General features: G+C 33.4%; 1 protein-coding gene across 4 annotated transcripts in view; it reads right to left on the bottom strand.

Annotated features, from left to right (window-relative positions):
- LOC130899412 (glycerol-3-phosphate dehydrogenase, mitochondrial) overlaps positions 1-20,628 on the bottom strand; it is a 48,131-nt gene extending 27,503 nt beyond the window's left edge. Inside the window, exons 1-2 of one of the 4 annotated variants that reach the window (XM_057809336.1) lie at positions 20,497-20,628; positions 1,153-1,271 (exon numbers count right to left, since the gene is read on the bottom strand). In XM_057809336.1, coding sequence (XP_057665319.1) covers positions 1,153-1,254 — 102 coding nt within the window. In that variant the 5' untranslated portion in view covers positions 1,255-1,271; positions 20,497-20,628. Of the gene's footprint in view, positions 1-1,152; positions 1,272-20,418 lie in introns of all 4 variants that reach the window. The other 3 variants (XM_057809339.1, XM_057809340.1, XM_057809338.1) reach the window with 3 other exon arrangements.
- Between the last annotated feature and the right edge of the window lie 3,068 nt (positions 20,629-23,696).

Raw genomic sequence — 23,696 nt, 5'->3', positions numbered from 1 at the left:
GATCCCCAGTCAATTTGGCATTTTGGTCAGCGCAAAAGTCGCAAAGAATTTGGATGAATTTGGAACGGGTACAATTGGAATGATTGTTTGAAATTTTTATGCATTTGCATTTTAATTTTTTGAAATAGGTTTAAGGATGCTGGAATAATTTCCATAGAACATTTTCAAGGTACATATGTAGAACGTGGGATTTTAATTAGAAAAAAAAACAGAAATAAATAAATTTTGAAAGGATTCTTGCTTGATAAACTCGAAACAGCATAATCGTTGATGAAATTTTCAATTTATTGCTAAATATTTTTTTATTTTATAAAGGGTACTAAGCAAAACACAATTGTTCCTAAGAAAGGTTGAATTATTCCTTTATTCATCCTATATTGTGTCATATTTAATAGTTGTATCCAACTGCTCATCTTGATTCAATAAACAACCATCGATTGTATGGATCTTTCAAGACAAGTGAATTCCAATAAAAGTTGTTTTCGCATGAAGCTCAAATGTCGCAACCGTTCCATTTAAAGCAACGTAGAACGGTTAATTCTGAACGGTAAACCAGCATTTGTTTGCCAGAAGTGTTCGTAAAAATCAGGGAAACCAATCGCAGAAGATGAATCATTCTCCACCACGACAATGCGACCTCTTACACATCAGATCAAACAAAACAGCGAATTGATGAATCATCCGCCGTGTTGTGCTTGTTTGGAGCCCAAGGATTTTTTCTTATTCCAGTATATCAAAAATAATTGGCGAAATAAACGTTTTTCGACACCTGAAGAAGCGGTTGAAGAGTTGGAAAAAATTAAATAAAAAAAACCTTTTTTTGTTCAGTTACAAAACTCGTGTTGAATTTAAAGCGATAAAATCTTTATTCTAGACGAAGTACTAAGCGCCATCTGTTGTATAGTGCGAACTAACGTTTGATTGTGACTTAGAGTATCCGTATCTCGAAAACGAAGGGAGATATGGAAAAATTTTATTCATCATTTTCGTTTTATTTGCGGCGTCACGGAAATCGTGCTCTCCGCAAGAAGAGAGTGTGCTGATAACAGAAAAGTAGAACAAGTAAATATTTTGGGTGTCGAATCTGTAGATAAGTATCATTTAGATGAATGATAGTGTATTGAAGAAAATTTATAACAATAATGTACTTACCGATGTCTTACCGTCGTCTCGAAGAAGGAAATACGTAGCAATACCTGCTCCAACGCATCCCGTTAAACCACCTACTGCTATTCTTTTAAATCGTGAAGCCATATTGAATTAATTTGGATCTGTAAAACAAAAAATCAGTATTTGTAATAATACAAACTATTAGAAATAGAACATTGATATTTAATGATTAGAAAATAGTTGCAGCTGTCAAACATAGTGCTCAGTGACATGAGCTGCAAAATAACACTTTTGACAACGTCAGAGGTTTGTTAACAAAAGTAATGTTTTACCTTTGTCCATGCTTCTAAAAATGCTTTTTCTGAAGAAATCTGTTTACAAAACCGAATAGTATAAATTTTGCTAATTATTTACGATATCGTCTACATGTGTTGATCGTGAGAAAATGCCTCAATTTTGAAGACGTCAAAATGATTTTGACATTACTGAATAACCTAACTAATTTTCAAAATCAGGTGATTTCCTGTCAAAAATAGTCGCCGTGGGGTAAACAAATACTTTTGTCGTTAAGGTTCGTTCAGACGGTGACATTCATGTCGTGGCATCAAATGCTGTGACAGCGTTTGACATTCGACGTTATGACACTAGGTGTTCACATGTACCAGGACTTGAGTTGCGACATACTATTATTAGAAATGACGTAGATGATGTATTAGAGGAACTAATTAATTTGAAGTTGAGGCAAAAATTAAAAAGGCGCGTGTGGGTAAGAAAGTGTAATAGACGTAGGAACACTTTAGGTGCATCAGGAACACTGATAGGGAATTGCAATTGGAGGACCCCAAGTCTTTTTGCAATTTGCAGTTCAAATTCTTCGTTTTTGGAAAGGAAGGCGTGAGCAAAATTATACCATTGGGACTTGGGCTTATAAATTTAATCAACAGTCAACCAATCATCATTGATTTTTTCACCTTTCGAAATCATTGTTATATGTTCCTCGAATTGATCTAATTTTTGCCCTCAATGCTTTCACATTTTCTAAGTTAAAAATGTTCAAAAGCGCTTTTTCTGTTTAATCCCGTTTATTTCTATCCTTAAATGCTAAAATGGACTTATCCCATAGACAAGTGTATTGCTGGTAACACTCCAGAAATGTAAGTATATCAAACGAAGACATGATCGAATGACAAACAGCAGATTCGCGCCAAAAAATACGTATTGTAGTATCGCACTCTCAGTACTGTCCCCGTCGCCGATGTTCAAACGATGAAACTAGCGAGACATTTGATGTTACTGCTGCGACATCGCCGGTGTCACGAAGTCGTATATCAAAAATTTTTGATATGCGGCACTAGCGTCACGACACCATGACATTGAGACATTCAACTGTTCACACAATGCATTGTTGCGGCATTCACGTCACGGCATTAGGTGCCACGACATAAAATGTCATTGTCTGAACGAGCCTTAAGTTTTTGTTTGGTTCGGGAGCTTATTTGATCCATTTTAGATCTTATTATTTCCAGTTTTATTGCGAAGTTGCTTCTTAAAGAGTTTCTACTAAAAGAAATGAGAAATTTTCTCTCAGAAAGTGGCTTTGTCGGTTTTTTTCAACTACGCAGTGTTGTGCTTAGTGTAAGCAAGCGGTAAATATAATCTAACTGAAGAATATTGGAAACTTGTGGAAAATAAGTGAGATTCTAACTAAAGTTCTTTTCATCTAACTAAAAGAGGTAAACTCCACTTAAAGCTTTAAGCTTGTCCTTGTTTCTTTTAGCTGCCACTTGGATATCACCCTGCAACTCAGTGAAAAGTTTACTTACAGATTGTATAGAAAATACAGCAAAAATACTTAGTTTCAGCTGTATTAGTTTTCGCTAAAACAGATCTAAAATGTATCTATGGAGTCCTTTTAACACCATGAAACAATAAACAATACAAAACAACTCTCACTACCGGAAAAATCAAGAAAAGCTTTCACGGGTACATCAATTGTTTATTCCAAAGCCGCTAGTTTCACGTAGATTAGTTGTTTTCTTAAATTGCCTTATGAGCTATCGATATTGTAACGATTATTGAATCAGAAGGTCGTTAAAAAATAGTAAGGCTAACTGTAGGCTACAATAAATGAATATATGTGCATTTCGACTCAATCAAAACACCCGTACCACTACAATATAACAAACCTTGTATCTATAACATTCACTAGAATCATAACATAATATTTTATAAGGCATTTTCCAATAAGGACTTTTTTTCAAAATAAAATGAAAACCATTTGAGATATTTCCAAAACTTTATTATCGGGTTGAAGTACATTCAAAACATTTATGAATGGAACTCAACTTCGTTCATATCGCCACCGCGGGCACGTTTGCAGTGATTGATTCGTTGGACCCAATTTTCCGTGACTCGGCTACACATTTCCGACGAAACGGCTGCTATTTCGCGTTCAATGTTGACTTTGAGCACTTCCAACGTCGTTGGTTTATTAGCATAGACCAATGACTTGACGTAGTCCCAAAGAAAAATCTAGTGGCGTTAAATCGCACAAACGAGGCGGCCAATCGATATTTCTTGAGATAACACGTTCATCAAACTTGTTCTTCAATAAATCGATTGTAACGTGTGTAGTATGGCTTATGGCGCCGTTCTGTTGAAAATACATGCTGTCGAAGTCCATATATTTCAATTCGGCCCAAAAATAATCAATAATGGTTTTTCATTGAGCACATGTGGATTTTCACCCGCCCAATACTGCATACTTTGTCAGAATTGAGCTTAGTCACTGAAGATGATTTTGCGATGAAATTGATCATCTTGGCGCATCTTTTCCAGAGCCCAATCGGAGAACGTACGTCGCTTCGAATGGTCCATCGGCTTCAATTCTTGAGTGAGCATGATAGCTATAAAGTGGTCTTGGCGATGCCCAACTCTTGAGAACGCCGTGGAATAGACTGATTTATATCATTTGCACGGCAACATCACACAACGAATATGTAGACTCAAACTTTTTCACTAAACTTGTTACTGCCTGTCTACTAGGTCGAGAATTACGACCGAAAATCGGAGTTAACGCGACCACAGACTCCAAATTTCTTTAGTAAATTTTTAAGATTTGCAGACGATGTTAGTTCGTGTACTTCACCATGATGTAAAGACTACAAGGTGTGCTATAGCACACCAGCTGGGAAGCAGCCAATGAGATTTCGCTCCCAAAATGATGCGTCAATTTGAATCATTTGATATTAATACATGATGTAAAGACTACAAGGTGTGCTATTGCGTACCAGCTGGGAAGCAGCCAATGAGATTTCGTTCCCAAAACGACGCGTCAATTTGAAAGCGAATTCTCATAGGCTCTTGAGAGATGTGCAGAACGAATCGAAAATTAGCCCTCGGGGAGAGCACACCTTGTAATCTTTACATCACGTACTTCACCATGATTAAAAAATTATGTCTACTGAATAAACTGACAGTGACAGTTCGATGTTAAGTGAAAAGGTGCGTTCACAAACTAAATTTAAAATTGTCAAGTCCCTATTGGAAAACTCAAATTAAGAATATAGATATACACAGAGTTATTGACAGTCAGAGGTCAGTAACGACAATATCAAATTACTGTTTAATTGTTATGAAATGTGTGAGTTGGCCTGCTACAACACAGAAAACCAACTGCTTAATCCAATTAGCTCTACATTAGGTTTGTTCTTGGAACGATTATTGGAAGTGTTTATAGATATTTTCTGCTCAATCTTCGGGTATGCACGGTTCTTGTAAAAGTACTTGCTATCAACCAAGTATCGAAAAGACCTTCCTGGAAACGGTTCACAAACGATACCTAAGTCGGTTGGAACGCAAAACAGAATCGTTCGTACAACGGTAGCCGCCCGGTTGGAACACGGAATCTATTGCGCAGAATCGTTACTGTACCAAGGACGGTTTCACTATATGTCGAATTACTGACCAATAGTTTGGATAGGTAGGTAGACCTGCTATTAAGCGTATTCTATATTGTACGCTCTATTGTAGCTTGCGACCTCTTTTTAACCTTATACACAATTCGTGCTTTCTTTAAGAGTGTCGGGACATATATATCAAGAAAATATAATTAAAAATGATTTATCGATATTTTTATTGACTTGGGTCTAAAACTTGCCCACAACAATGAATTATATGAACGCACATATGATGTAATATTTTGTTTTCTCTTGTTTTCTGAGAACAAAAATCATTTCAACGTAAAAATAGATTTTTCTTTAAGAAAACAGACATTTTTATTCGTATCCCTGATAATATTCGATCCACTGAGTTTTTACTATTGACATTTGTTACTGCTCATCAAATTGATTGGGACTCTCGCCCGCAGGGACAGTTGCTTCAGTTTGCAATTAGTTGAGGAAATTCAGTCAAAATACTGTCCTCATAGCTTTGAATTTTATAGTTAGGTTCAAAGGTGAAATATCCAGTAGAAAAACAAACTCACTAGTTGGGTCCGTACGCATGGATCTTGTAATGTAATGCTGAAATTTGCCCGGACTCTAGTTTTTATTTTTACCGTACAGGATCACTACACGATGACTCCGTACGTAAGAAAAGGTTTGACCATTGAGATTTATATTCAGTGGAGGATCATCGGTGAAAGGCTTTTTGTACAACTAGAGGTCCTTCTGCATGCCCAAGCACACAAGTAGTCTTCTTTATTTTAATATCTAACTGTTCGTATCAGAGCGTTAAATCCAGAGTGGCTCTCATATATTTCTCAGCTCTAGAGTAAGAGTCACATCTACCAATATTATAACTGGATATGTACCAATTTTGCACTATTTGGCTTCGACTTTTAGTTAAATCTTCGGATCTTGCGAAGTGGAGGCGTCTGTTATTAGGCAAAAAATAAGTCGTCAGCATAGACCTTTGTATACATGCCTGCTTGTGTTGGTCTATAATTAAGTCGTAAACGGCCAGATATTTTGTTGACACGTCTCTCAATTGCCCTAGAAATCACTTCAAAAGCAGTATTGTCGAATGCTTGTTCAATATCAAAGAATGGCGCCAAACTGACCTTTCTACCGGCAAATGTACTGTCCACCATTCTCGTCAGATTGGATAAACTTAAAACGCTTTTACTTTAAACTGTAATTCCTAGATAGCCAACATTTCTGTGCCTCTAAATGGTTACATTTTCCTTATCCAACTTTGTCTTCATTAGCAATCATTATTTAAATAATTCTTAGAGACCAATTGTATGAATAATTAAAGCAAAAATTTTTATAGTGTAGTTTAAAAAAAGTTACTAATAGTTTAAGATTTTGAATTTTAAAATCATTATTTATCCTTCTTTCTAATTTTATAATACTAAATATAGCTTTAGAGTGAATATTTTCAACATTATTTATTAGCAATTAACTTTTTTATTTGCTAATCTAATGAGATTCAATCTACCAATCATTACACTATCGAATCTATTTTACATTTCTTTCATTTCATAGTTCTTAGACTTTTTGATGTATCAATGCATCTAAATGTTCTTGATTCTAGATCTCTATTCTTTTAAAAATAGTTTTTTCAAATAATTTTTGGAAGAAATATAAAATTGGATGCTTCAAAATATTTATAAAGTCGAAACGTCAAATTCTACCTTTCTTACAAAAATTATTACAAAAAACTAATTTTAAAACAGAAGAGATCTAAAATCAAGAACATTTAGATGCATATTTTTTAAAAAAATCGTGATAAAATTTGTAAAATGGAATGAATTTGCGTTTACGCATTTGCGCAAAAATCAATATATGAAATTTAGTTGCCAATATTGAAAGGTTCATCAATTTTATAATTGAATTATGTATTGCCATCAAAAGAGAGAAAATAAGCAAATTTTTACATAGGTTGATTCCAAGTTAGTGAATATTGAATTAGAAAATGCCAAAAAACATACAAACTAACAAAGCAAGTTAAATGATAAAAAAACCTCTGGTATCTTCCTTTCTTGATATATATATATATATATATATATATATATATATATATATATATATATATATATATATATATATATATATATATATATATATATATATATATATATATATATAAAGATTAAAGTCTAAATAAAACCGATAATAAATATCTTATGATTACGTTACTAGTGGTATCTTGCCAACATACTTGTATCACCTGATCAAACCAAAAAAGATAAAATTAGCACCTAGTGACTATAACAATATAAAATATATTACTTTTTATAATGGTAATTCCAACAATCTATCTGAAATAACATAGTACGTATTCTATTTTACAAAAAAATACAAGAAATAACTTTGTATGTTACCAGAGTAAATGTGATAAATGGTTAGAAAATGCATTTGGTACCAAATCATGTCTTGTAAGTGGTTCGATGATATAAAAACGTGGTCAAAAATATATGTAAAGTTTTTATTGTTAAAAACTGCTTTAGTTTATCGAAATATATTGAAATAACAATAATTCATTATATTTGTATAATATATGACATTTCGATGGAATTTGAATCTGGTGACTGGGGTGACCACGGCAAAATATCAACGACAGCTTCGTGGAGAAACTCGTGCTAAACTTCTAAACGCCCATTCAGATAAGGCAATAGTAGTCTAATGTACGAAAAGTTCAACTTTTCTCACGAGTGTGGAAGTTTGCAAACAAACATATGAGCTAGAAAAGTACTTTTCCCTCATGTTGCACACTATACCTTTTCTACAACTGCACAAATTGAAATAATAAAAGTAATGGAACCTACGAAGATGTATTGATATTATATTGAGTTGCCATAGCAACGAACAATAACTTATTAGAAGTATCAGTGTAAAGTTTTACGTCAAAAAAGTAAACCAGAGTTAAGCAATAAATTAAAAGAAAAAAGATGTTAACCAAAATTGTGAAAAGGATTAAGAGGTAAGCAGATTCACGAAGATATGCTTAATACTCTTGGTGATCAATGTCCTTCGTATGCGACCGTGAAAAATTGGACTGCAAGCTTCAAAAGAGGTAAATTTTCCATACGAAGGCGTTCATCATATAGTTCACATCAATTTGGACATGAGGAAAATTGTTGCAAAATGGATTCCCAAATTTTTGAATGTTGACCAAAAGCGTGCAAAAGTAGAAGCATCGCGTTCGGTCTGTGCTCGATTTAAAAACGATGTAGACTCCTGAAACCGAATTGTTACTATGGATGAGACTTGGGTACATTTCTACGATCCAGAAACAAAGCAACAATCGATGGAATGGCGACACTCTGGTTCTCCAAGACCTAAGACGTTTCGTGTCCAAAAATCTACTGGAAAAGTTCTTGCTTCAGTTTTTTGGGATTGCTAGGGAGTAATCATGATTGATTTTTTAGATAAGGGTAGTTACAATAACTTGAGATTACTATTGCCATGCAAAAAATTCGTGATTTAGGGTTTGCATTACTAGAACACCCCCTTATTCACCAGATTTGGCTACGTCCCACTACCATCTCTTTCCTCAACTGAAAAAAAATTTAAAAGGTCGTAAATTTTCTTCCAACGAGGAGGTAATAAGAACTGTGGAGGTTTGGTTTGCAGAGCCAGCAGAAATATTTTTTTTTGAAAGGTCTAAAGACGTTGCAGGTTCGCTGTAATAAATGTATTCAATTAAGAGGAGAATATGTTGAGTAATAAAATATTTTGACTTTGAAATGTTGTTTGGTTCTATAGTAGGCTAATAATTTTTCAATATATCCTCGTATACCAAAAGTACAGTTTCCGAAAAAGATTTTATTTTTGTATTTCTTCTCCATTTCATGAATTTCTCGTATGTTAATCTATATTTTTTACTTAAAATTTCCGGCAACAAATCTAAAGTTACTTTTGAAGTTTTTTCGATATCTCAAGCGGAGTATTATCAAAATCGTCACTACTGTAAGTACCCATATTTTCCATTACAAATTGGTATTTTTGTGATTTTTATCAAACCACGAATGAAAACTACCTTAAAAATTTAACCTTCTGACATAGGCAATATGATTCGTAACCTAAATGGATGCAATTCATCTGAGAGATCAAGTACATTTCTTATGGTTCCCTTAACCGAAAAAGAGAGGTTAGAAGTTTTAATGACGGTAGGTTACTTGAAGCTTAAGTTTCATTTAACCAGACCAGGAATGAGCGACGATGCAAATTTTTATATTTTGCTGTTAATAAAAGACAATGCACCAGAAATTGTCTTGCAATAAAATATTATTCAGTCGTTTGTAGTGAAAAATAAAAACTGTACCCATACAAAGTTCCACTTGTTCACGAACTCTTGAGAAAGAAATTTAGAAATTTTGTCAAATATTCATGAGAAATTGTGATAAATATCCAAATTATCTAAATACCGTAATATTTTAAAACGTTTTGTTCAAGTGGTACAGTAAATCTAAACAATTCTCCCTACTGGGCTTGGGAAAACCCCACTGGTTTCGATCAAAACACACCCAGCGTCCCGAAAAAATTATATTTGGGTAGGGTAGGGAAATTTATTGGTTTATATTTCTTTTATGGAAATTTAACAGCTGAGCGATATGTGGAACAACTTTCTCATTGCGTCATTTCCAGATCCAAATAATAGGGAAAATGTCATTTAAATATTTACAAATGATTGGACCATTTGGTGGACTGCCAATTATTCTTAAGTTTTTCTGCTGTTAATATTATCAAATCGAGTGCACGTCACAAAAAATTTTATTCTCTTATAATTAATGAAACCGTTTCACTCAATATCCGTCTTAACCTCTCAGTTCTTCCAAGGATTGCCGATCACTCCTTGGTACCTCAGTCAAATAGAGTAATCCGACAAATTCCTTGAATTCAGCTACCTCTGTAGGTTTTACGTCTCTAACTCTTAGAAAGCAATTGTGAAGATAGCTGGAAGGTCTACTCTCTGTTATGAAACACAGACCAAAATATATTCTACTCATTTTATTGATTAAATGCACCCGACGAAAGTTTAAAAAACTTCTATAACCTGACAGTTGTGTCAACTATTTAAAGTTGACAATAGTCAACAAAGTTTTCGTCGATTTTTGTTGATTCTCCATATAAATGTTATGTGGTGTGGGCAAAGTGTTGTTAGAAATAATATTTCTCACAGTGTGAGCAGTTTGAAGTTTTGAAATTAAGTTAGCTATGAGAAATACGTCACTTTTCATAGCAGTTGTAGAAAAAAAATTTGTAGAGCATCGTCAATATAACATTCAGTTACTATACTGCCTCCAATGAAGAAAAGAAATGATTGATTACCATTCTTCCTAGCAGTGCCACTGTTCTTAGCACTGCTCAAACGTTGATGATATTAGTCCGATTTAATGCGTCTAATTTTTATGTTTTTTAGCCCACTGCAACCTTTTAATTGTATTTTGAGGTCTTAAAAGACGATTCTACACTGCCACAGCTTTTCTCAATTTTCTTTTCACTGTAGAAGTAATCCAAAGCAGATCTCTAGATTCATTAATCTGAGTTGCTATCTCTGGGCCCGTTAGTCATCGATCACTTTTATTAATCAATATACTGGGTTTATCTTTAGCGGTTGTGGTGTTTCGAGGTCGCTCTGAACGTTTTCTATCGCCAAAGCTCCAGAATGATGCCTTTTCTTTCACGTTGTAATCCACGGTACGTCGAAGACTTTCAATTAATGGACGAGTTTTACTTGCCAGGTTTAACTTGTTAAGTTCACCGACAAAATGCGCTCGTAAAAAGTAAACAAATAACGGACACTTTCGCTTGACTATATAAAAGAAAAATTTGTTAAAGTGTATTATTTTCAAAGTAGATGAATGGATTATGGGATAGGCAAAAACTTTTGATCATTTTTTTAATTTAGGTTAGAATAAAATTGTTAATTGATCGCGATGATGCTAAGATAATAATGTTAGGAGAAAATTTAAGGTTTTCTTTTAAAAAAACCCAAAACTATGCTATTCAACTTTTTACCGTAGGACATTTTACCGCAAATTGAGAAAAACCATTTTTTACTTTTAAAAACTGTCCCTCTTCCACTTTCCGACCTCATATCGGTAGTAAATTATTTTTTCTTCCATTTTTGATAGATGTTCTTCCATTTACAATGGGTTTCATGCTACTACTAATTTTTTTTCCTTCAAAAATTATCGAGCCTGGTCTAAAGTGAATTCCACTCATTTCAAGCGTTTTAATTAGAAGGGAAGGGTAAATTCGCCGAGAGGAATTGGAAGGTAAAAAAGTTTGGGAATGGTCACAATCGAATAAGGACTAAAAATTCAGTGAAAAAAAACCTATTCGTGCCACGAAAAAGGAAAGAAGAATAGTAAACGCACCGGACCTAACCTAACCTAACTTGACCGAATAGATAGCATCGACGTATTTCCCAATCCCGAAAGAGCAATAAAAACAATAGAAATAAATGAAAAGCAATTTTATTTCACAAAAATTTAGTCACTTCCCTCATCCTCTTCCATTGGAGGTCGATCATTCTTTCCAGGATACAAAAATTTTATATCGACAATGATTGCATCGAATATATCCACATTTTTTCGCCGGACTCGCCGTCTCCAGAGAAATTTACAAATATATAGGTCTAAGTTACTTCTGATTTCCTCCCCTGGATATTCTTCTTCTCATGTGTCTCCAGCTGGAATCAATATTTTGGGTGTAGGCTCCTGTTTCAAGTTCATCAAAATGTTCTTCAGGATTGACTGTAAAGTGCTGGTAGCCTTCACTTTCTAGCGCCAAATATCCTTTCCACCAATCAGTATAAATGATAGTCCCGACTTTGACATGCTTCTTTATCAGCTCCATCGATATTTCGGCACTTCTAGAGTTATCAGGACATATTTCAAACCGGTAGCAGTCGCTACGCTCGATCATTCCTAATATCCAATGATCCTCTACCATGCGCCCTTTATTGTATTTTCTTAGTCCGATTTTACATTCGTCTATTTCAACGACGGAACCATCCCCACCAATTTGGCCTTCATCTTCATATGCTCGGTCCAAACTGGCCATACAAACTTGGGCATAGTTGAAGACGTCGCTCACTGATTCTGACGAAACTGTAGTTTCCAAGATTAAGGCCTCTTTTATTGTCTGCTCAAAAGAAAATACCTGTGAAAAACAATAGGTGATATTATTCTTTGACGGATGTTAGTGTGCAATCGTTCGAACCTTGTGTCTTCTGCCGCTGAACCTTTAAGGACGAACGATCTGCCCTTGATTTTTCCGAAACATCTGAAATGGACAAAAACGGTACTATCATCATACCATTTAGCAAACTGGTTCTGTTTGCTGCACCATCTATTGATTCGATTATTATCAATGGCCCAATTTTTTGCTTGAGCCTCTGTTGGCATAATTGTTGCTATGTTAAAAAGGTTTCATATTTTTGGGAGGGTCTGTGTTTGGGACATTTGTTACATTTTTGAAAGTATTCCTCTTATTAACCACTAAATCAATGAACGAGCAAAATGGCGGATATTTCCTACTTACCTGCGCACGAAATGACCGCGATTTTCGACCTTGCGAGGTCGCGGGTATTTCAAAAATATCGACGTCACCTGTAAAATTTCATTGGCGTTTTGCGGAAGTTCAGCCGAAGAGAGAAAAGTTAACATCGTTAACCTCATCACAAATGTTTGTACGTATCTATTAATTACATATCACGCTTTATTACAGTCAATTGTAATTTAAAAAGTAATTCACATGAGCATAAATATAACATGTAGTAATTGGTTATATAATTATATTGTTCATGATGATAATATATTTATACTTGAATGAAGATAAGAAAATACTATTTTGATACAATTACAAAATAAATTTACAAATTTGTCTAGACGTTCACGTGACTTGTGAGTGTTTAATCAGCTTTATTTGTTGCTAAAATTGATAATACTGTGAAAATATCTTATATTACTTTTATAAATTATTACATCATTCGTCATTACTATCTTCTTACACGCTTATAAATTTTTATATTTATTTCTAGTACTTAGTCCATAAGTCACGTCATGAAAATTATATGTTGTATCAGTGGCGTAGCGTGCTTTGGAAAGGCCCTGTATCAAAATTAGTTGGGGGGCCCAAATGAAGGGTAAAATTTTCTCACAAAACAAACAAAAATGCTTGCATTGAATTAAAATAAATATTTATTGATTATAAGTTATCGCTTCCTCCTAGAAATTGAGCTAGCCAGACAATTTAAATCAAATGTACACTTTTCTTGCCTTTTTTTCGGCAAATTGATTTATTAAATCATCTATAGCTGAAGACGATTTCAGTTTTTCTAACATTTCTACCTCTATAGACAATAGTGACAAGTCTGATAGCCGTTCCTACCCCATCAAAGTCCTTAGGTAATTTTTATCAGTTTTAATTTTGAAAAACTTCTTTCAGCTGTTGCGGTCGTCAAGAATAGAAACCATATACCTTCAAATATTCGACATTTCTTTCAATATGATGGCTGTCCTGCTCGTTCTATACAAAGGATTACTGGTTGGTGAAAGATGATATGAGAGAATGAGTTAGCTTCCTACGAGGATTGCCTGAAAATTTTTCAACCTAACAAAGAAACGAAATATATTTTTACATAATAATTTTTTATTTATCAATTTTTAAGTCTATATTTTTTTGGGGAGGAAACTTTTAACCTTTTTAACCCTATCAAATATAGTTGCCCCAAAATAGACATTTACTTATGAGATAACATCTTTGTCTGATGAAAATATATTTCCTGCACCAGATCTGGGAAACCAATTCTTAGTGCAATTCTTGACATTGAGCCATGGCGATCATCAAAGTATGAGGAGATGCACTGTCCTAATAGAGAAGCACTTTCATTTTCCTCAAATGCTATCGCTTTTTTGAAATTCCTCCAATTGGTTTATCAATCATTGATACGTAATACTCTCTTATTTAATGATCACAATTCCATAATTACTCCAAAAACGGCCTCGATCCCTTTTCTGGCCGATGAGATGGTCTTAGTACGTTCGTCCTTTGCAATCAACTATCTTGACTTTTTTTTCGTTCCAAAAGTGAAATGGTGTATCCACGTTTCATCTCCATTTAAGAATCGATGCAGAAAATTGACTCATTTTGCTTAAACCATTACAAACAAATAATTAGGCCTGGAAAATATTCCTTCTAATGCGCTTTTAGTCCAAAGCGAGCAAACTCTTCCCCCTACGCATATTTCTTTCCAGTATATGATAAATACATTTCTTTGATATGCTAATAGCCTCTTCTATCTCTCTAACCTCAATACGACGATTGTCCAGTATCATTTGTTGAGTTTTCTTCGATATCTCCGGTTAGGGCAACATTCAAATTTAACTACCCAAAATTTTACGGTCGTTAATGATGGTCAGAGTCTCCGTAGTCAGTTTTCAACTCCTCTGTCATTTACGTTGGCGTATATCTTTCAAAAACTAGTATTTAATAGCTCGATACTCAATTTCTTCCATTGTTTTATCGCTAGTATATTCTCCAAATTATATTTATAAGTACTGACATTGATTTATTTGATTTATTCATTTAATTAGTTTATTGTTACTCGCTAACAACAAATTGTAAAATTCTCTATGGTGATAAAACTCTTTGTTTGTTAATAAAACAAGCGATAAAACATTATGGCCATTTAATAACTGACAATTCATTTAAAGATATCTCTAATCTGTTTATCCATCTACGAGGTCTGTCTATTAAATAACGAGATTTCGCGCCAGCCTCGTTATTTAACCTCGTATGTTTAATTATTATTATTATAGTTGAAAATTTTTAAATTGACGTCTCGTAATTTCCGTGATGGGTGATTCCTCGCCTCAGTGTAAATTAACGAATGTTTACAAAGTATTTCGTATAACCTTGAAACACGTTAATTTTTTTAATTATAAGTACTGATAAAAAAAGAAAATCCAAATTTATTAATCCTTTTTTTTATTACTATCGATAGGAAATCAGAAGATTACGTTATAAGCGATATAGTCCAGTCAAATTAGTTTGTTCTTTGTTCAAAAGAAAATTAATATGTTTTTGCTTGTTCACTACGCAACTACTGTGACATAACTTTTAACGGAATTGTTTATATGACAGTTCAAATGGTCAAATATGATTTTTCTTCTTTAATATTACATGAAAACTACAAAGTTAGAGGTTACTCAGTAAGTTTCGTCAACGAACACGTGCAAAAAAATAAGACGAATAATTTTTGTTTATTGAATGATTTGATCTTGTTAAAAAACTGATCGAACTCGAGATAAGGTTGTTTCAAGAATTTAATCAAAATTGAAATAGAACTTTTTATATCTTTAATTGGTAATTCTATGCATTAGAACTATATTTCGAAGCCCTTGCCGAAAATTTTGTTTGATCTATCTCATCGAATCATTATAAATTGGATGGTATTATATGCTGTTATTTAGACAGATGTCCTTAATTGTAGTCCTACTTGGAGCTTAGAAAAAAATTATTATTATACCTCGTTCACTTGCTATAACTGAATATTAAAATATAAAACGTCAATAGATGAGTGAAATATACCTACCTGTAAGGGCGTTTGGTTTAAACAGGGTACCAGTCATGAACTGAAACTTATTTGTACCCTATTAAAACTTCGGTAGTCTTTTATATGACGCGAATAATCTTGTCGCCATCGAAACATCCTTGACGATTCGGTTATTGCCATTCGTTTATTCAGTTTTTTGTGTTTAAAACCACATGCCGACAAAACTCGCGCGATGTTTCTAAACTGGTATAATTGTATTCTGGATAATTCGCTACCTTTTCCTGTATTTTTTAAAATGTTTTTCGGTTCTGTGAATGACCCACAGCAATGCTTTTCGGAACTTGTCTATAAATGGAAAATTTATTTACCCTAGTTAATCCAGCAATTCTTATTATGACAGCATTTTTTTAATATTTTCCTTTTATAAATATTCGAAAATATTTAAAATAACTTGCGGTGTTTATATATCTAAATATTTATTATTAAATTCATACCAGTCTTTATTCTCACTACATTGTTTAATTTCATTATCTTCATTCGCCCATGGTATAAATAACGCCATATTTTTATTTATTTAAAGAAATATATGAATTGAATGAATCTCACTAAACGACCCCACTGCTTATCGCACCCAGTCTGGTAGGAATATTTTGAAGAAATTGTGTACAAACGCCTTCCGACAGCTTCGGCCAATAGAAATGCATTTATTTTTACTATTCGATGTTTTCATTGGTAAACAGTGGAGATGACGAGTCCACGTGGTCTGACGGTTTGTTAGATGTTTACCGAATTTTATACGGGGAGTAAACATTATTTTTGACTGCGTATTTATGAAATATTGATTGTTCCACGCATAACTGTTTTCTGCAATTGATGTTGGAAGAACTATACTTCTTTGTAACTATACTTTTTATTATAGATTACCTTCTTAGGCCCTTTTCTAGTATTATATAATAATATAATAATAGAAAACAAAAATTAAACAAATATATCACATCAGAGTAGGTACTTTCAAAGATTGATCTATTTTACGGATTTATTGATTCAACTAAGTAATTATTTAATGACACTACCTATAATCAATTCATTTAATATCAAAATGATACAGTTTAATAAATGTCTGTTTCATATTGTCAAGCGAAAGTCGAAACGGTTTTTTACAAATCAAAAATAATAGTGTCCGGTGTTTATTTACTTTATATGATCACTTGTTTATATTTTTTCGGTGAGTTCCACAAGAACTTGAAGGAACCGGATGATTTAATTATTAAATTATTCTTCAGCTGTGAATTATTTATTTATGATTATATATTAGTCCCAATTAGCCTCGTTAGATACTAGAAGGTGCTGTGATTTATACTTTTTGGCTTAGAAAATTCAGACGTGAATTTAAAAATGGGTAAAACTGAGGAAACATCGGTTGAAACTCGTGCATCAATCGCAAGTCTTCATAGTCTAGGGCGTCTAGGCAAAAGTAACCATATCATTGTAGTCGAATTAAAAATACCTCGACGTGAAAAGATATGCACCCACCAGGAGCTTTGGCGATGGAAAACAGTGAAAAGAAGATTGAAAGAAGCTGGCCTTTTTAGAAGGGGGGCAGTGAATAAATCTCTTTCAAGACCTAAAAATAAAATTAAGAGGTAGCAGTGGTCAAAAGAACTTAAAAGTAGGACTCGTGAAGAGTGAGACAGAGTTTTATAGAGTGATGAGTCAAAGTGTGAAGTTTTTTGGATCTTAAAGAAGAGTGCGCACAGACCAAAGGAATAACGAATGTTGGATCCATGCGTTGAACACGGTAGAAGTTCGGTGATGATTAGGGGATGTTTTGGAGACCTATTAAAAACTGAAGTAAACTGTATCGTCATAGTATGCCGATCTCAACCCGATCGAGTTGTTGTGGGACAAATTTGACAGGGAAATCAGAAAACAGTGTCCCACTTCCTCTTCACAAATTTAGAATATTTTGAAAAACGAACGATTATTATTCGAAATTTTTACAAAAGAGTGTGCACTAAAATAATTGGTACTTATTCGTTATACGACCATCACGGAAATTGCGAATTATGAATAATAAAAGTGTCTGGATGGAGTGGAAGACTATTTTACATAAAAAATGGCTAGGTTAGGTTAGGTTGGGAGAGAGTAAAAAAATTTTTATTTTTTTGGAATTTTTTTTTTTTTAAATTTTGAAAGGTATTGTACTAGGCGGCATTAGTCAGAAATTTTCGCGTGGGACTGTATTGTGTTTATTTACTGTTTGGGCGAGGGGGATAATGTAAGCTTACATTCGATTGATGATAATTGTTGTTGTTATTTGTTGATTGAATTTCGGTTTCGTTTCACAATTTGGATTTCGTTTCGAATTATTCTTCAGTTGCTGTTAGTTTATATCAAAGACATGTCCGTTCTAAACATTTTCGGTGTGTTAGAACGTTTAGGAGATAAAGAAGGTGCAGTAAAATTCTTTCAAGACCGTGGTATAATGAAAAAATTGCGGCGTTTGTGCAGGAAGAAACATCTTATGACTGTTACGTTCAGCGGTAACTACGATCGGTGGATATGCAGTAAACGCTCGTGTAGAGAAGAGAAGGGACTAAGGATCAGTACATGGTTGGAGGGTACCAGACTATCATTAAAGACCATCGCTCTTTTCATATATGCCTGGTCGCAGGAGTATTCCTCGTGCAAATTTTTAGAACGAGAGCTGGCTATGAGTAGTGAGGCTAAGAGCGATTGGAGGAATTATTTAAGGGAAGTTTGTGCGAACCCATTGCTCCGAGATAAAAGGAAGATCGGAGGACCCGGCATGACTGTGGAGATAGATAAGTGCGAGTTCATGTGGAGGTCTAGGTAAATAAAAATTATTATGGAAATATAGGGATGCAAATATATTGATTGAGTTTTTTTGTATTTTTCCAGATATAAAAATGTCGACTCTTTTGAGCAGATTCATAAAGATATTGTTGATTTCGATACAAAATTGTGAAAATATTATACACTTTTATTTACATATATTATTAGTATTATTATTATTTTGGTGGTGGTGATATAACGAAGAAGACCCAAATACTGAAAGCTAAAGATATTCTAACCCATAAATGTTCTTTAAAATTTGAATATCAGAATCGATCGTATTGTTTTTAATTGTTGTGCATTACGTAAACTATACGGTGGACAAAAACTTTCTACAATAATAAATTATATAAGTGATTCATTTCACGTGATTATGAAAAAAATACGTTTTGTACTATTAAACTTGACTGGGCGACAATGTATATTCAGACGAGTTATTTCACAATAATTCCATTCATGATTATTCTCCGAACCAAGAGTAAAATAAAATTAATTTTTTCGACACAATTAAATCAATCAAATGAATGAATAAAATGAAACCCTATGAATGAATCATATATTTTACGAGTAGAAACAATAATTAGTTATATACGAAGACGTTAGTCGAAAAATTTTGGTTCCATTCTACACAGAATTTATTACTATTTAACTCTTATATAGATATATATATAGATAAATGGGTTGGTTTAGATGATATTACAGAAAACCTGAACTTGAAACGACAATTTCACAAAAATGTGGAAAACTGATCCAAATTAGATATGCAGTAGTATGGGAATGAGTAGTCAAAAATTTGTGCGACCAGTCTCATTCGATGCAGAATTCAATGTTCTAAAACTATTATAATAACCATATTTTTGATATTGTGCGTCATTTAAAAGATATTACCATAAAACCGCAAAAATACCTCTTTTGGGGGTACATTTTCCCTCACCACTTTCCACACAATTCCGGCGAGGGAGAAGCTGGGTAGTCATATTGGGATAAAAATTAAGCCATTAAAATAATAAAACCTTTCATAGCAATTATTTTCGATTTGAAGTATAATTCTACTGGACTATATACAAAAAAAATCTTTTTGAATAAAATTGTAAGACAGATTTAATCTATGAGATCAATTTTTTGATAAATAAATGTCTTTAGAGGAAGAACCAATAAGCTACGAGAATACTTTCTATTCTTGTTATTCAATAAGGTGTTTTTGAATATCACAAGCAGGTGATAGGTACTTTGTACCAACCACTGTAGTAATTGATTCCGCAATCTAATTTTTTGTTCGATGAAGAAATGTCTGAAGATGATTCGAAAGAAGAATCAATGAACATGACTCTTTTCTCATTGAATAAATTGTAGATAAGTGCTAAAGCAATCACAAAGAATATGTAATTAAGTCATATTAATCGATATTATCTAATTAATATCATTGTAATTCACAAATAAGATATTTTAGAAACAAGTTTTGACCAGCGCCTGTCGATTATTTCGGTCCTGGATTTTCCGCGTTCGGCTGATTAATGTAACCGCTAGTTTCAGTTCAATTTATTTCGGGACACCCTGTATATTTTAGATACATTTATAGATATAATATCGGCCCCACATATTTTCAAACACATGTTAAAAAAATTGAAAATCAATATCAAATTTAAGATTTATAACTATTATTCGTTTATAAAATCAAAATTTTGATATTTATAAATTATCCCAAAACCCTATCAAATTATTAATCAATCTACGTTTTTTATCAAGTGATAATTCAATATTAACCAGGAATTGTCTGAATCATACCAATAAAGTTATATAAATCTTCGATGACCCTGAATATAAAAAAAAACAACGCTAGGTATTACTAACTTGGCTACTGTTAATGATTATCCCAACTTTATATACCGTATACACAACCAGCCGTAGGATGAAAGATATTTTTAAAACAATACATACAAAATGCCGGACAAAATGCGTATGGGTTAATTGTTAATTTAGTAAAACACACACATTCACAAAATGAGATCCACTCACTGTATTATATCATTTCCAGCAGGAACGTTATTATACACTCACGTGCAATTTTACTATCGCGCTTTTAGCTCGACGGCGAGTGGCGAGGTAGTAAATTACGAAAGGCGTGCGTTCTACTACTTCAGGAAAACTAGATTACAGCGGTGTCAAATCGTGATTAATTTCATTGTTACTCGGATCGATAGATAAGTTTGACACTTGGAGTTTAATAACAAGATAAATGTAAATAGTTTATTAGAATCCATTCTATTTTTGACTATATGAATCAGAGTTTTTTAACCAGAAATTTTTTAAGGGCCGCCGCATAAACACTTCCCAGTGGTTTAAGCAAAATGAGTTGAATTTTTCGCAGAAAAAGCTTAAATCTATATTCTGTTAATTATTTATGTTTTGTTATATATTATCTTAATGTACGATCTTGAATCTATACCTTACGTAAGTTCAACTATTTTGGAATCACAAACAGTGGCAGGGTATATTCTAAGAAGTACAACTACCCGACGCCACCCTTACCCGAAATATAAAAAAAAGGAAATTTTTCCCCGAAATAATCCGAATATGCAAGAAAATTGAATATAAGTAATTACGATTAAGTAATTAAGATTCATATCAGCTTCTCTATGCCTATACGCGTTGCTTCTTCCGTTTCTAAACACCCCACAAAAATTATCACTCATTATTTTTTAAATATTATAAACGTGTTGCCTATTTTTCGAATTTTATTATTATTATGAATTAAAACACCACGCCTTTTGCAACAGTTTAATCTACAGAGGACAAAAAGTTTGATTTACCAAACATAAAAAATTGTACAAAATATTTATACAAAAAAATGAATTTCTAATAACGTGTGTTGCCGCCCCTCGCTCTAATTACAGCTCCCATTCGTCTTGGAAGGCTTCTAAACAGGTTCTGGACGTATCTTTGTGGCATGTTTTCCCAGAAGTTAAAAAAAAACATTTTGAAAATCATTTAGTGTTCTTATTGGTACCGGATGTTGCTGAATTTGCCATCCTAAATAGTCCTAGACATGCACTATTGGGTTAAGGTCCAGGCTACGTGCAGGCCAATTCAGGGTGGGTATCTCGACCTCTTCTAAGTACTGCCGAACCACTCTAGCAGCGTGTGGACGAGCATTATCGTGCATTAGCACAGAGTTGTCACCGATATGAGGCATATATTGCACTACATGGGATTCTAGGATATTGATTATGTACCTGTCAGCATTTAGTCTTCCATCATTGACTGGTACTAACTCCGTGCGACCTTCGAAAGAAATTCCTCCCCAAACTATGATAGAGCCACCACCAAAGCTTTTAGTTTGACAAAAATTAACCTAATCGTGATGTTTACCACGTCGCATATAATTTGGTATACGCCTATTTGATGAATCCAGACGAAATCTTGATTCATCCGTGAATAAAATATTGGACCAATCTTGAATATTCCAATTTGCGCGTTCTCGAGCATATTCCAATCTTGCTACTCGATAATCTCTGGTAAGACGTGGACCTCTAGCTGGTTCTTTGGCTCGTATAACAGCTTCACTCAGCCTATTTCGAACTGTTTGTAGGCTTATTCGGACATTACGAGCAGCCAAAAGATCTGCAGCCTTCGAGCGGTGGTATACCTAATTCTTAACGCCGTTAACCTCAACTAACGATCATCTACTACCGAAGTTACCCTTTCGCGTCCTTGTCCGGGTCTTCTGGTTAGCTACCCTATTTCTTGGTAGCGAATAACAACTCTGGATATGGTGCTTTGCTGAACTCCAATTACCCTAGCGACGTATATTTGACTGCGGCCTTCTTGTATGAGCGCGATTATTCTAGCGGCTTCTTCATTCGTCACATGTCTTGTTAAACGTTGAGGTACATCAATTATTAAGAAAGTAAACTTAAATTTTCACTATACAATAACACAATTTGCTTAGAAAGTTCTCGACATCAATGCATTCTCCAAGACAGAAACCAGAAATATCTATTAAGTTGATACATATACAGATTTTTACAAAAAACTGAAACTACAGCAGTGAATTTCAATCAAAAAAGGTCGCTTCCAGAAAATCGAGTTTAAACTTTTTAGCTGAAAGCCATATTTAAGTTGAGATATATCTCTTTTCTCACATTTTTTTAATAAAAAATTGTTTTTGAAAAATTAAAAAAAATTTTTGAGTTGTCACACTCTTGACTGAAAGTATGGTTCAAATTGTAATGTCAGTTTTATATTTTTTATTGCTTTTTAAGCATTATAAACTTGTTTGAATAATGCATTCAATAACAATACATATTACACCTATATGATAAAAATAGTCAAAAAATAAATAAATAAACAAATACCGAATTTTTAAATTTTTATTGTATAAAAGTATGAAATTTAGGAAATGTAAAAACCATAAACTTTTTTAAATTAATATTAAAATCAATATTTTATTTTGAAAAGAAACTTATTTTTGTAACTTAAAGGAACTATAGTTAACGTTAGGAACATAACATGGATTCAGTGTTTCATTAGCTGAAACATTAATTTGAGGATTGTTGCAGCAGGTACTTCGCTCTACAACAAAATGTAAAATAAACATAATTATGAAACCAGTTTTCTTCGATTGATACAGTTGGCCTTTTTTTCTTATTGAGCTTATGGATTGGTAGGTTTTCGTAAAATTGTCGATATGTTTCAGGGACAACTCCACTGTTTACTAAAGTCAATAAGTCATTCTTTTTGATTTGGGAAATACCAGTAGTGATCCGTAAGCTTTTTTACAATCCCATTTATCAAGGATCTTCATATGTTTTCCTTGGGGGTCTTCGTCTTCCACTGTGTCATTCGTACATGATTTTCTCTTTTTGTGGTTCTCCGGACTTGAGTCCCAAAAATGTCTACACTCCGAAGTTCGGCATCAAAAGAAGTTCGGTAATAGAACTGGAAAGGATTTTCACGAACGATTTTATTTTAGAAAATGAAAATTTTCTTTTGAAATCATCTACATTAAAGTTGTTCTCCAAAAAGCTGGTCAGGTTTTTAAAATCGAGAATATCATTGAAGCTCAGCTCATTTACTAGGTACATAAATTGGTCCAGACTTTCTTGCCAGTTTGTCTGCTTTTTCTATTACCGAATGTACGCAATCGCCTTCATTTTGCGTAGGACCAGTGACAAGGAACTTTGAGAAATGAAGTCAATGTTTTTGAATTTTCTTAA

The sequence above is a fragment of the Diorhabda carinulata genome, chromosome 11 (assembly GCF_026250575.1).
Source record: "Diorhabda carinulata isolate Delta chromosome 11, icDioCari1.1, whole genome shotgun sequence".
In the NCBI taxonomy this organism is placed as follows: Eukaryota; Metazoa; Arthropoda; class Insecta; order Coleoptera; family Chrysomelidae; genus Diorhabda; species Diorhabda carinulata.
Note: the sequence above shows the minus strand (reverse complement) of the source record. Positions and strands in the feature narration are given on the sequence as shown.